This window comes from Eurosta solidaginis, chromosome 5 (genome assembly GCF_040869045.1).
Source record: "Eurosta solidaginis isolate ZX-2024a chromosome 5, ASM4086904v1, whole genome shotgun sequence".
NCBI lineage: Eukaryota > Metazoa > Arthropoda > Insecta > Diptera > Tephritidae > Eurosta > Eurosta solidaginis.
Genome location: NC_090323.1, coordinates 160,580,183 through 160,594,571, shown reverse-complemented (window position 1 = coordinate 160,594,571; position 14,389 = coordinate 160,580,183). Strand labels below are relative to the sequence as shown.

General features: G+C 35.7%; 1 protein-coding gene across 1 annotated transcript in view; it reads right to left on the bottom strand.

Moving 5' to 3' along the window:
• Window positions 1-14,389, bottom strand: part of Ets65A (DNA-binding protein D-ETS-3) — a 211,185-nt gene that overhangs the window by 38,934 nt on the left and 157,862 nt on the right. The window contains 1 exon segment of the mRNA XM_067792498.1: window positions 6,684-6,873. Coding sequence (XP_067648599.1) covers window positions 6,684-6,873 — 190 coding nt within the window.

The window sequence follows — 14,389 nt, the reverse complement described above, 5'->3', positions numbered from 1 at the left end:
CTTTCCTCAATATTAAATAAAATACTTTAAAGAAGGCGGCTTCAGAGCTGTTACTGGTTAATAAAAAGAACAAAATATCATAGTTTGGACTGCTCTTTCACTTTAAAGTAGAATTAGGTGTGTGGGCATCGAGATAAACAGTAAGTTTGGCTCAATTTCCAACGGAGAATACAAAAGGCTTATATTTTACTCATGTTAAGAAACGTCAGCAGAAAATGGCGATGTTGTTGTTGTTGTATTAATGACAAAGACATTCCCCGCAGGTTTTGGGGAGTGTTATCGATGTTGATGGTCCTTTGCCGGATACAGATCCGGTACGTTCCGGTAACAAAGCACCATCACACCCTCTAGTGTCATGAGGAATTTGGGGTGGCCAGAGCCTCGCCTGCTAAACATGTGTATGATACATTCATATTTGTAACAGGATTCCCCTCACGTAGGTAAGGTTGACAATTGCATTGCGGAAGCTTTGAAGTTATAAAGCTTTGTATTCGCTAATCAACCCCTTGAATCCTCAGAAAATCGTGTTCTAAGCCCAAGAACACCACGGCTTTATGTTGTGGCCAGCCATGGACAAAAAATAATACAATATTTAAAATCATAATTCACTACATCGAGCAGCCTACAGAGGAGTAATAGGGGTACTAAGGATGTTTCCAACAGATGTAATAAACATGTTCCTTAACTAGTGTCCTTATACTCTCATGTACATGAAACTTCAGCTTGTTTGTCAATTTTTGATCAGATTATCATATGCTCCGACAAGTTTTTGACGTGATGTTCCCTGGGGACTGTAAAGTTGTAGAGGAAACAGATGAGAGCGAGATTTTGGACGAGTCCTAAATGGACTGCCGCGTGGGAGTTAGTGTCCTTTCTGAGCAACTTGAGGAGTCGCTTTAAGCCCGTCTGCCCGACTCAGATAGTAAATTCCACGCGGGAGTTCTGGATATATGGAGAGCTTACAGTCAAGCAGTGCTCAGTACACTGAACTCCCCAGTCGCAACGTCTAATACCGCCCGAAAATGCAAGAAGACACCACGCGCATATGCTCACAAGAGCATTGAGGGAAGGGAGAAAGCAGGACGCTGTTGAGGCGATAGAGATGTATCATTCATTCACATCAATAAAAAAAAAAACACTCCAAGAAATAGGGGTCTACTATTGGTACTCCTCGTACACCTGTAGCACAACCAAACAAAGATGGCTAATCCATTATAATAAGAGAACAGGAGACATAAAAAATAGGGTAAAGAAAGAGATCTTTAAACCTACTACCACAATCACGGAGTCCTGGCCGCTTGGCCTTCACGCTGAAATAAAGAAACAGTCAAGCAATACATTTGCAAATTCCCAGCTCTAGCATATATTAGGTGCTAAAATCTGGGCTCTAGATATTGTTGCAAATTCAGAAAGTTGAAAGATAACCCACTAAAGAATACTTTTTTCCAATAAGCCCCAACTCGGAAGAAGCATGGAAAATTGCAACAAATAATGAGGCGACTCTGGGAGCGATCAAAGACTCTTAAATTGTCGAGCACCAACAAAGTGGGTATCTAGATAGCTCGGAAGGTAATTTACGTTTTTTTTTTTTAAATTTTTTTTTTTTTTTAAATATTGTGGCGAATGTTGACATCACTTGGCTGTTAGTAAATAATTACGCAACAACAAAAACATGAAGCAGCCACTCTTATATACATGCCCACATTAAAGCTAGCAGCACTTATGTAGAAGGCGACGAAGAGATATCTCACACACAGACATGTGATCATCAGCCAAAGTTCTTACTCACACATATAACTAAATAACCAAGCAGGAGATACAAGAGTTCTAGAAGGTGAAATGTCTAGACCTTTGGAGAAATATTCGGACGGGGCAACAGAGAGTATAAAAGCAGCGCAAGCTGAGTAATCAGTAATCAGTTTTGATTGAGCACGATATTGGTTGTGAAATATAATTGTGAAGTACTACTCCGAAAGTAATCTAAATAAAAACCAGTTTGCAATACTGAATATTGGAGTGATTTCTTTTCGATTCGAACGTTAGCAGAAGGTGAATAAATATCACAAATTTTCAGAATTCGTTACAATATTACTTGTTTAGGAGGTTTTGTTAACCTTACTCTATCAAAATTATTCCAAGAACTTTCTAGATTGTTTTGGGATCGTTTCGGAAGTACCTTTGGACTCATTTGCCGTAAAGAACTCTCTCAGGGTTAATTTGGGCCTATTTTGCGAACACTTCAGGATCATTTCGAAGTAGATTTAGGACTATTTCATGTTCTTTCGGCATCGATTCTGGATGTGTTGAAATCATTTCCGAACCGTTTTCGAGATCGTTTTGGGACTTTTTCGGAATATTTGTGAATTTTTTTCATTTTGAGTTGGTTGGTTTTTTGTGTTCATTTTTGACTAAGAACTGTTTCGAGGTCCTTTACGACAAGTTTACGATCACTTCGTGATCCTTTTGAAATAGGAGAGCAACAGGTTAATTTCGGGGTCGTCTCGGAATTATTTTTGTGCTCATACGGGAATCATTTTGGACTTTTAAAATGCTCCCTGCCGTTTAATAATTTTATTTTTTGTTTACATAATCTCAGATACCTTGAAGTTTATCAACTTTCCCTTATATTCCTTTTTCCTCCCCTTCGAAATGACATTTTCAAACGCAATTACGCTGCACAGTGGGCATTTCGAATGCAATAAAATTTTCATATTAGTTTGAAATATTGTTTTTGTTATTATTACATTCTTTAAAACTTTATCAATGAAACTAAAACACCACAATTTTGATTTAGTAGTCGATTTCAATTCAAAAATAATGTTTCGATGAGTAATTGGATTTTTGATAGAGGGAAAACTAATGCAGTGTGTTCATACATTTGTACTGTCCATGTGTGGGTTTATTCTTTACTATTTTTATGTGCAGCAAACACAATAAGGCAAATTCTTCCATATTTTTATGACTGCAAAGGCGGAGCAGTACTTTAATGGCAATTTAGGCACTTATACTCCCCATAAATGTTTAGTAATAAAAAACTGATATATTTAGTCAGAATATAGCTATTTTGTAAGATTTTTTCCCGATTTTTTCACATTTTGTTTTTTTTTACGACTGCAGGAACTTTTGCTATTTGACCTGCCTACCAGCCCAAAATCAATCATACTAATCAGTGCTCAATTACCCAGATAAATGATGGTAAATTGGGCACATGTTAGCATTTTGACAAATACGAATAATGTACCAACAACATACTACTTTTGCTTCATGCATATTTATAAACATAAAGCTTGAACACAGCCAAAAGGTAAAAGCAATGAACATGGCATAGCAGATTTTCGAATAACTCATGCTTCAAGACGACATTATTCAGTTAAATATTCCAATCACAAACATTGATTATAATAATGTTGCTCATCACTAAGTGCTCTAATGACCGACCTTAATAAAGTGGTTGAAGCTTAGCTTTAGCTTAGCTCATTACATGCAGTACGCAGTACGTGGCCACTTGTGCGGCACAGTGATTGTTAATTAAGCACCAAAATGACAAACGAAGGAAGAAAGTGGGGTGAGTATGCACATTCGTGTGTGTGTGTGTTAGTGTGTGCAGATAGATATGCGACCGACCCCTCTGTTGAATCATTAAAAATCAACAAAGCATTAACATTTAATTTGTTCTACTTAAACCACAATAACAAATGTCTTTTTTTTAACAGGCGCATCCTTCTCATTTTCGTCTTTCACACACAAATGGGATTAGTCACAGTTGATTGCTGAGGCTTTGTGTCTTTCGAAGGACGGAGAAAAGCTTTGGTAATAAAAAATGAACAAGCTCTTGAACTTTGATGCTTTCCAACAAAATCTTCTACTCGATAAACAGCGAAATTCTCAAAGGTTAGAGAAAATTCTTAAATGGAAATGAAGCCTGTAGAAGAGGACGGAGTTGAGTCGAGTACAAGAAAATTTGTTGAGGCTGCAAGCTGCATGGGAAGGTAGGGAACGTTTGCTTCCGGTTCCTATTTTCTTTCCCGTTCATATTTCTTTTCCGGTTCCTGTTTCTTTTCCCGTTCCTATTTCTTTTTGTATTTTTTTTAATCCCCATTTCTTTTGCGGATCTGATCTCTTTATGATTCCGGCTTCTTTTCCTGTTTAGTTTTTTTTTTTTTTCTGATTCCGTCTTTATTTCCGGTTCCGGTTCCGATTTCTTTACAATTCTTTTTCCGTTTTTTCCGATTCCGGCTTCTTTTCCGGGTCCGATATCATTCCGATTCGACCTTCTTTTCAGGTTCAGATTTCCTATCCGATTCTGGTTTTCTTACCAGGTCCCGTGCCGGTTATTTTCTGATATCGATTTCTTTTCCAGTTCCAATTTCTTTTCTATTCCGGCTTCTTTTCCGGTTCCGAATTCTTTCCGGTCCCGGTTCCAAATTCTTTCTAATCCGTTTCTCTTATCTGTTACAGCTTTCACGTACCTATTTCAAGTTCTCATCCGGTACCCATCTTTTTCGGGTGTGTTTTTCAAACACTCATCATCCCGCACGGCGGTTTCCGGTTCAGTTTGTAAATTTATATCCGGTTTCAGTTTATTTTCCGGTTTCAATTTCTTTCTGATTCTGTTTCCAAAATTCTATCTGGTATCCGGTTCCTTTTGCAAACTCTTCTCCGCATATAATTTCATTTCCGGTTCCATTTCTAATTTAATAATTTTAGTTATGATTTATTTTCTGGAAACAGTTTATCTTGCGGTTATAGTTTCTTTCCCGGTTTCGTTTTCGATTTTGTTTTTTTTTTTTTTTTGATCATGAATTATTTTTCGATTCCGATATCTTTTCGGTTCTTTCCGGTTCAATTTACGATTTGTTTCCTATTATGACTTCATTTCTTATTCTGATTTCAATAACTCTTTTGGCTATGATTATTTCCCGTTCTGGTTCCAATTTCTTTTTTATACCCAGCTGTAATTGTACACAGGGTATTATAACTTTGATTGGATAACGGTTGCTTTTACAGGTATAAAAGAATCGAGATAAATATAGACTTGCATATATCAAAATCATCAGTATGGAAAAGAAATTTGATTGAGCCATGTCCGTCCGTCCGTCTGACCGTTCTTCGATCTCTCCGTTAACACGGTAACGAGATATCTTCATCAAATTTGGTACACGAGCTTATCTGCACCCAGAATAGATTGGCATTGAAAATGAGCGAAATCGGATGATAACCACGCCCACTTTTTATATATACCCCATTTTGGAAAACACAAAAACCTGATTATTTAGCAAATAATACACTTAGAATGTTGAAATTTGACGCGAGGACATTTAAAAAAAAAATCGTTTAATGGGCGCGGCACCGCCCACTTGTGATAAAATCAATTCTACAAATATTATTAATCATAAATCAAAAATCGTTAAACCTATCGTAACAAAATTCGGCAAAGAGGTTGCCTTTACTATAGGGAATGCTTTGAAGAAGAATTAACGAAATCGGTTAAGGACCACGCCCACTTTTATATAAAAGATTTTTTAAAAGGGTCGTGGACGAATAAAATAAGCTATATCGTTGCAAAAAAGAGCTTTATATCAATAAATAGGAAAAACTTAAAATTTTAGAAAATGGGCGTGGTACCGCCCCCTTTATGACTAAGCAATTTTCTATGTTTCGGGAGACATAACTCGAAGAAAAATTAGTTCGGAATAGAACCATATGTATATGTATTATTGCGCAGCCTTGTAACACTATTAAGCACACAAAACAAACAACAACAGCATTTCAAGTGTACAGCTGGGTATGTAATGCTCGGTTTCACCCGAGCTTAAACTTCCTTACTTGTTGGTTATGAACTTAATTTTCTTTTCTGATTTCGTTTTCGCTTCCGGTTCCAATTTCTTTTCCAGTTATGATATCGTTTCCTGTTCTGGATAGCGAATGCAATTAGGGAATTTCACAAATATTCAGATATCAGTCGACGAAAATATATATTAAAGTATAAATTTGTTCCATTATAGAAAGGGCCTATGGGATATAACATAGATTTTCTGCAGCTATAGCAAAGCAGCAATTGAAACTTGAACCTCTTTCATATACTGTGTCCTGTTATATCACCTAGCGGGTTATGAGGCTTTGAATACGCCCGAGGTAAGTATGCCTGTCGAAAGAGGCGACTAAAATATCCAAATGATTCAAAGAGTTATGTAGCGCAACCTTCTTCCGAGCTTCTCCAACCCAATTGTCAATCTCACCTACCCGTAGCGAATCCTGTTTCTTTAGCAGCCGAGGCTCTGGCGATCATCATGGAAGTAGGGGGGTGGGGGCTGGACGATCTAGAAGGTTTAATCGTATAAATCGTTCTCGAGATGGTCGGGCTTGTACCTTAATAATGCTTGTTACGAGAACGTATGAGATATATATATGGCAAAAGACCATAGACATCGATAACATCCCCCTAAAAGTTGTATCGCTGCAACAACAGCAACATATCACAATGGAACTTTTTGGTAACCCAACTAATATATTTTAGAGGTTTGGTTTGAGCCATGGTAAGTTGGAGCCCTTTATCATAACGCCAACTTTCTTACAACAATAGTTAATTTATATGTTTCTATTAATTTGCCTTTCTGTGCAATCCATAATCAAAGAGTAATATTCCCATATCATAATATGATGTTATTGCTCATTCAACTCACCTTAACGCACGACTCAGCTTATCATAATTCATATTCGGTTTTGATTTGCGTTCACCCCAACGTCTGGCCACCTCATCCGGATCGGTTAATTTGAATTCACCATTCGTTCCTTCCCAGGTAATACAAGCAGCATTAGTGGAATCGGAAAGTAATTCTAACAAAAATTGCCATAATTGTATTTGTCCTGAACCTGATTGAGGAAGATTGCAAAAATAAGAAAATAAAGTTATTTAATTTTGAATACGGCATCATCAAACTTATTATCCACATATGTATACGAGAACATAATAAAGTGTAGATTACAAAGATCAAAGTAAAAGAAGAGTAATGAATGAAACCGCTCAAGACCAGTACTCGACAAGTCTAAGCTTAAAAGCTTCCTTTTAGGCTTTGCCGCGTACACGGCTTTCATCGCGAATTGGGCTGTTTTTTTTTAAAGCTTCCACACCATATGTAAATTCTATTTTACCACAATTCGCCAGCCTATTTATGATTCTAATTCACGAGAAGTAAACAAATATTACAAAGTAGTTACCATTTTCGCCTACTTTTTGCAGTATTTACTTTATGCATGCTAACTCAGCATAAGCCATTTCCGTTTCCACCAACAAATGTTTTGGGGTAATTTACTTATTTTTTATTCATGTTTACAAGGATTTCGGATATCCTTTATTTAACGTACCTTTACATTATATACATACTTTCTTATACATGCATTAGGGCGTGCCTTAAATTTCAATTGTTCCCAACAAGGTAAGACTTCTTCCAGGAGTGTTCGTAAATTTTTGTTTTTTATCGGATAAAAGAAAGACATATAGCTGGAATCCCTAAGCTACGTGAATTCGCGAAACATTCCACATGAAACATGAAAGGTAAGTACATATTTCTTATATTTTCTGGGAACCTGATTACTTACTTACTTAATTGGCGCTTAACCGTCTAAACGGTTATGGCCGTCCAACAAGGCGCGCCAGTCGCTCCTTCGCTCCGCCAACCGGCGCCAATTGGTCAAACCAAGGGAGTTTAAATCGTTTTCCACCTGGTCCTTCCAACGGAGTGGGGGCCGCCCTCTACCTCTGCTTCCATAGGCGGGTTCCGATTGAAACACTTTCTTGGCCGGAGCATCATCTTTCATTCGCATAACATGGCCTAGCCAGCGCAGCCGCTGCGTTTTAATTCGCTGGCCTATGTTGATGTCTGCGTAAAGCTCGTACAGTTCATCATTAAACCTTCTTCGGTACTCGCCATCGCCAATGCGTAGAGGTCCATAAATTTTTCGAAGAACTTTTCTCTCGAACACTCCCAAAGCCGCTTCATTTGCTGTTGTCATGGTCCATGCTTCTGCCCCATATAGCAGCACGGGTACGATAAGTGCCTTGTAGAGTATGATTTTCGTTCGCCGAGAGAGGACTTTACTTTTCAATTGCGTACCTAGTCCAAAGTAGCATTTATTGGGAACCTGATTCCTTATTCTATAAAATCAAAGTTCTTTTAGAGCAAGAGTAGAGTAATCATAGCAGGTAGCACAAACGTAATCACTGTTGAAAGCACAGAAAGTGTTAAAAATTTACCGTGAGTTGGTTTTGAATTGTTCAGCAGCATACAGGAGTAATCCTTTATCTTTTGAAGTTACCTTTCTTCGTACTTAAACCTAAATATCAGAAGACGTCAACTGCGAAAGATGAAGTCTCTTAAGAATATTGCGAAGGTAGAAAAGAAGAATAACGAAGCACTGATGTGCTCTGTAGATGGGAGAATGGAGACGTTACCTGAATTTTCGACAGATATCGAGAGGTTGTTCATTTAGCAAACACAGACTCACCCATGTAATACATTGAGATTCAAGTACTTCAAATAGTTCAGTCTCGCGCCTTAAAATGCTCATACCAATCAAATATTTCACATATACATAAGTTTTGGTGTTGATTGTAGGCGTTTAGGGCTTGCGCACAGGGGTAAAAATTCTGAATATCTTTTTTGCTTTCTTTCTGCAGTTTCTTTATTTCTCCTTTTCTCTATTTTCCTTCTCCCTGTTTTTTCTTCCTCTCCATGTTTTTGTACCGCTCGACCATTCTGCCAGTCTATCCTTCATCTCTTGGCGCGATTCTTCTTCATCTCCTTCCCCCTCAATATCTATGCGCTCTCTCTTTTTTACTTGCCCCAGTTCCACTCTTCTTTTACATTTCTCCCCCTGGCTATGCCTGCCTTTTCCAATTACTCAACCTCCAGTTTTATCTCTACCCAACATCCTAGGGCAGGGTTTTTTGGAAAAGGGCTGTCCATAGGTCAATTTCACAATCAATAAGTCATTCAATGTGATTTTTTGAAAAGCATCGCATGATATAAATATGTCACATAATTGATATTAGAGAGAAATTACAAAAATTGTGATGGCTACATGCACATGCTTCCAAACTCCATTTCTTCATTCCAACTCGAAATCTAGTACATTCATACGGATGTAAAAGCAGATGCCTCTATCCATTCATACGAATGACCCTTTCCAACATTACTAGTCAAATTCTGTTGAACCCGCCTAAAAATATTCCACATAATTTGGATTAAAACATATAGTGTACATATGTACCTGATTGTGTATTAAATTAATAGCAACAAAAAAGAAAATACCTAGAGACAAATTACTAAGCATGCAGCGGGGAATTCATATGGGTGAGTGGATGGAGGCATTTGCCTTTACACCAGTATGAATGAAGGAATTTCGAGTTCAAAACTCAGCTTCCAAAAAGCTAGCTGTTGAAAAAGCCTTTCTCGCTAATTAAATACATATGCTACATAATAAAATATTTGTAGGTGGATTACTCACTCAGGCAAACATTTATATATTTATATATCTACATTGTAAATAGAAAAATAAGAAGATAAAGAGAGAACCGATCATAGTTGACAAGTGAATACAAATCCATAATGATGGTTCACTATAGACTTGGATTCAGGAACCAGCATTGCCTTTAAAACAACAATATCGGTAGTGAATTCCTTATTTTTAAACCGTTTTATTTAGCTTGACTCTGTGTAGCGACTGGCCGATTAGTACATATTTTGGAGTTCGAGGAGGGACAAGCAGGGGGGACGTGGCGCTGAGTCGAGTAAAGTGTTTGGAAGGATTATGTATTAAGGACTTAGATTGTAACAAATTGTCAGGAAAGAGTCCTTGTAATAATGAGTCACTAAATCAACTAAATAGAATGATAAATAATAGGTATGAATTTAAATAAAGACTAAAAATTGAAAATAAAATAATTTAAAAAAAATTTTTAAGTTAAACGGTTTTATTGAAAACAATACTAATATTAAGTAATAATAATAATACTAAAATCTAGAAAATAATTGGTAGGTACTAGGTACAAGTCATCACACTCCTCATCAATCTAGGGCATTGATCAGACAACTAAATAAAAGCGTTGGGCGCGTTTTTAGATTTTGGTGTGCCAATTTCATTCATTAAAAAATTCTACTTCAGCATAATAAGGTAGTTTAAATATCACCGACTTTTTTTTGTTTTTTTTTTCTTTATTAACAACTTTGATTAACAATATATAGATACATCAATTTTCTCAAAAAATATAAAATTTTGTGCGAGAAGATAATGAATACATTTTTCTCATTTTGCATCAATCAGTTGTGGCAAGAGGAAATATTCCTAATTAGAGGAGAAAATAATTTAGATTGTTCCATAAATATTTTAAGTATGTGGTTATATATATGTTTATGTACAAGGATATTTTTTATTAATTTATTTTGTAGCCTTTGTAATTCAATCAATCTTTCTTCTGAACAGCTATTCCAAATTGGGTTTAGATAATTTATTTTCGAGAGAAAGAAGGAATTGTATAGAAGCCATAGCTGCTTCTTTGGAATATTGTTACGGTTTCTATAAATGAAAAAGTTTAAGGGTATCACTTTCGTTTTTATTTTTTGAATCTGTTCATTCCAATTCAAATTTTCGCGAACCAAATATCCAGGTATTTTAATTTGTCTACTCTTGAAATAAAGTTACCGTGGTATATTATCCCAGGAAGTTCACTTTTATCAGGAATTTTTCTAAAATTGTTGAAAATGATAAACTTGGTTTTCGTCAAATTTATTTGGAGGAGGTTTCTGGCAAACCACTTTGAAATTTCTTGCAAATCTGCTTTGATATTACTTATTAATTCTTCCAGAGTATCTGTAGCATATATGAAACTACCATCATCAGCATAGAACTGTGGGACTCCGTACAGACCAAATTTTCAATACATTATTTATATAGATTATAAATAATGTTGCAGCAAGTTTGGAACCTTGTGGTACCTCTACTTTTACCACTTTTAATGTACCTTTGATCTTTCCTACTTGAATGATTTGCTTCCTATCTAGGAGAAAGTCTTGGAAGGAGCTTATAGCAGTTATGTCAAATTTAAGTTCATGGAGCTTTTGTACCACGATGTTTAAGTTTACGGGGTCAAAGGCTTTACTCAGGTCTATAGCCAGCATAGCGACATATTTTTTTAATTATCTAAATTTTCATATATGAATTCGGTGCAGTTAATGCATGCCGATAAAGTATTGGATTTTTCTACAAATCCAAATTGATATTTATCAATTATATTGTTATACCTCAGGAATGTTTTTAATCGTACTAGAACAATACTTTCAAAAATTTTGTCGATTGTCCTAAGTTTGTTAAGCCATGTGCATACCAATAAACAATCCTGTATAAGTTACTTCATATGTGCACTTATACATACACAAATGCATATCATAAGCAAATCTAAAGTTTTCTCTAACAAAAATTGCACTTTAATTCAGTTTTATGTGCTAATGCAACATTTCCTGCAATTTATGTTCCTTTTTTCTTGATTATTCTTTTTTTTTCGTATTTCTAAAACATCAAAGCGTATATTAAAATGTCAACCATTTCTCTTAAACTTGCACAACAATTTTGCAGCGGAAAATAATTTTGCAATAGAAATTCGTGCGCTAATATTTTAATTACCACCAAGTCAGGCTATTACGTGACAGGAGCATGATATAGTTATGTATGTACGTATGTACATGTGAAGGACTTACAAACAAACATAAATTTACCAAGAAAGTAGTTATTATTCACACAAATAAAGATGAATATTAGTTAGGGTAGTCCTTATACGGGTGAAATATTTTTTTATTTCTTTTTTTTTGCAGCGCACCATTTCAATTGGTTATCTATACTGAGAGACTATTTTAGTATTTTTCTGAATTTTTTAATTAATATTTAGAGTTCGCTAGCGAAGATTGAATTTTGTATGGCGCATGGTCCTTTTACGGTTCTAGTTACTATTTTACCTTTTCTAGTAACTTGCAACGATTTTGTTGTCCGAAAATAACTTAGATAAACTTTAAGGTTATAAGCAGACCTTTTGGAAAACCTACTAGAAAATTGAGTTTTCGGTTTTTTCCCTGTTTTATCACTATATCATTACGATCAGTTTTTTTTAAGTTTGACCTTCGGTAGCGACCTCTAAAAACCTTATAAAAAACGTCATCAGCATTTTTGAGTAAACAATGATTTTACGGGGTGCCCCGTTCATTTTTAAAAGTTGAGTAATAAGGACCACCCTAATGTATGCATATAAATCAAATACATATATACTTTTTTGTATAAAAATATGAAAAGAATTCCAAGAAAACATAAGTAAGTATATTTAGAAGTTCAACGGTGCGGTCATAAATTAAAAAAAAAATACTCATCAACACTTTTGAATCCTAAAAACGGTTGTGGTTGCGCTTTTGGGTTCAAATGCGCTTTTTTGAGGTGCTTTAGAGTTTGCATGTATGCTTGTGTAAATTTGCGTTAGTTTTAGAGCTCTCTTTTGCGCCAACGGTGTTTCTAAGTAGCAAAGGCCAAAAACTATTTTTTCTAGAAACAAATTATTGTGATGCAATTTATTTTAATTCCAAAGTACCTACGTTGTTTGCATCAAAGCAAAGCTTTCATAGCCCCAGTCAAATATGTTAATTTAATAATAAAACGGAAATAATTAGTTGAATTAGTTTTACTTTGATTTGTATATAATCTCATTCCAGCTATTTTACATACATACTGTAACGAATATTAGCAGCACTAAGGGATACTATCATCTCTAAGCCGATGCTAAGCAGTGACTTGATGCACATTAATAATTCAATCATTATGTTTACACATATGTACGTACACGCAGCGGAGAAGCAACGCACAAACAGATGCAGATATCTTATCTGAGATGCTCCCAAAAGAATGCAATTATAATTGGGGAAGTGTCGCCCACAAATACACGTGCATATGAGAAGCTATACACGTGCATCTGTAGTTATAATTTTATAGCAATAACTAAGTAAATTCTGGAAGCGCCTAGTAGATGCAACGAGGAAATCAAAGAGTATAAAAGGTAGCAACAGTAGAGGCGCTACAATCAGTTTGATTAATAAGCCACCTGGCGAGCAATAGTAGTGTTGTGAAGTACGTTATATTGTGAAGAACTTTAATAAAGGCCATTTTGCATTATTGAATAGTGGAGTTATTTATTCAACAGTTCAGTGATTCGAACGTTAGCAGAAGATTGCAAATAAGGGAAATTGCAGTAAATTCATTACAATACCATTGGTTGCATAAACAAATAAGCATATGTAAGGCTGTTTCAAAAGAACTAAAGCTGCTCATATTTTCAGTATACCTCAATATTTCGTTTTTTTCGATAAAATATAAGGGTCCACTTTAGAAAAGCTGGAAAAAATAACAAATCCAAGTATTTCATCGACTCGGCAAACAAAACTTACAAGTCCGTGCGTCATGCGGATGCGCCCCTAACATTTTCACTCTCATTTAAGGAAAACTTGCAGAACTACGGGCTACGTACACAAACACTAATATTTGACTTTCGGTGAGTAACATAAGTTGTGAAACGCACATATAAAAATTCAGCTTTTCATACCAAAAATATTAACTTAACCTTTATTACGATATTCCTATGCACTCTCGTACTTCACTCTCTCGCAGGTAATACGTTTATTGCTGCATATGTGCAAATAAAGTTTTTCGTTACTATATTTGAGTGAATAGTGGCTCTCATTTGTATACATATAAACTAACAGACCCGGCAGACGTTGTTCTGTTTATCTGCATAAATTTTAAGAAATTCTTACCTCTTACTCGAATTCATTCGAACAGATCGGTATCTGGTCCATTTCCCGAAAAAAAAGATTCGTAACTACTAATCTCGTCAAAGTGCGTGGGATAACTATTTATAAAATTTCAGGCAAGTGAATAGAATTTGTTCACATAAATCGGTCCCAGTTCCACTTCCAAATCGAACCGTGAATAGAATTTCTTCGTAAAGATCGTTCTCTGGTCCACTTCCCGGGAGCATTTTTTCTCTCCGTAAGAACCATCGTAATACCTCAAGGAGTCTTCTAAAGAAAAAAGAATTACCGAAATCGGTTAACCGTTCTCAATTTTTGCTCTTAAAGCACATAAACTATGGACACGTTCAGTCTTTGTGAGGTCTTTATTGACCGGCCAGTTTAAACTGACCTAGTTATATATTTAAATATTTTTCACAATTTTCTATATTATAATTGCTAACCAAATCGTACAGTCATTTCTTCAGCTACACCTTTCGGGAAATTTGACGAACGAGTAACGAATTGCTTTGCCTACATTTGAAATGGTGTTCGCTTCCCTCTATAAC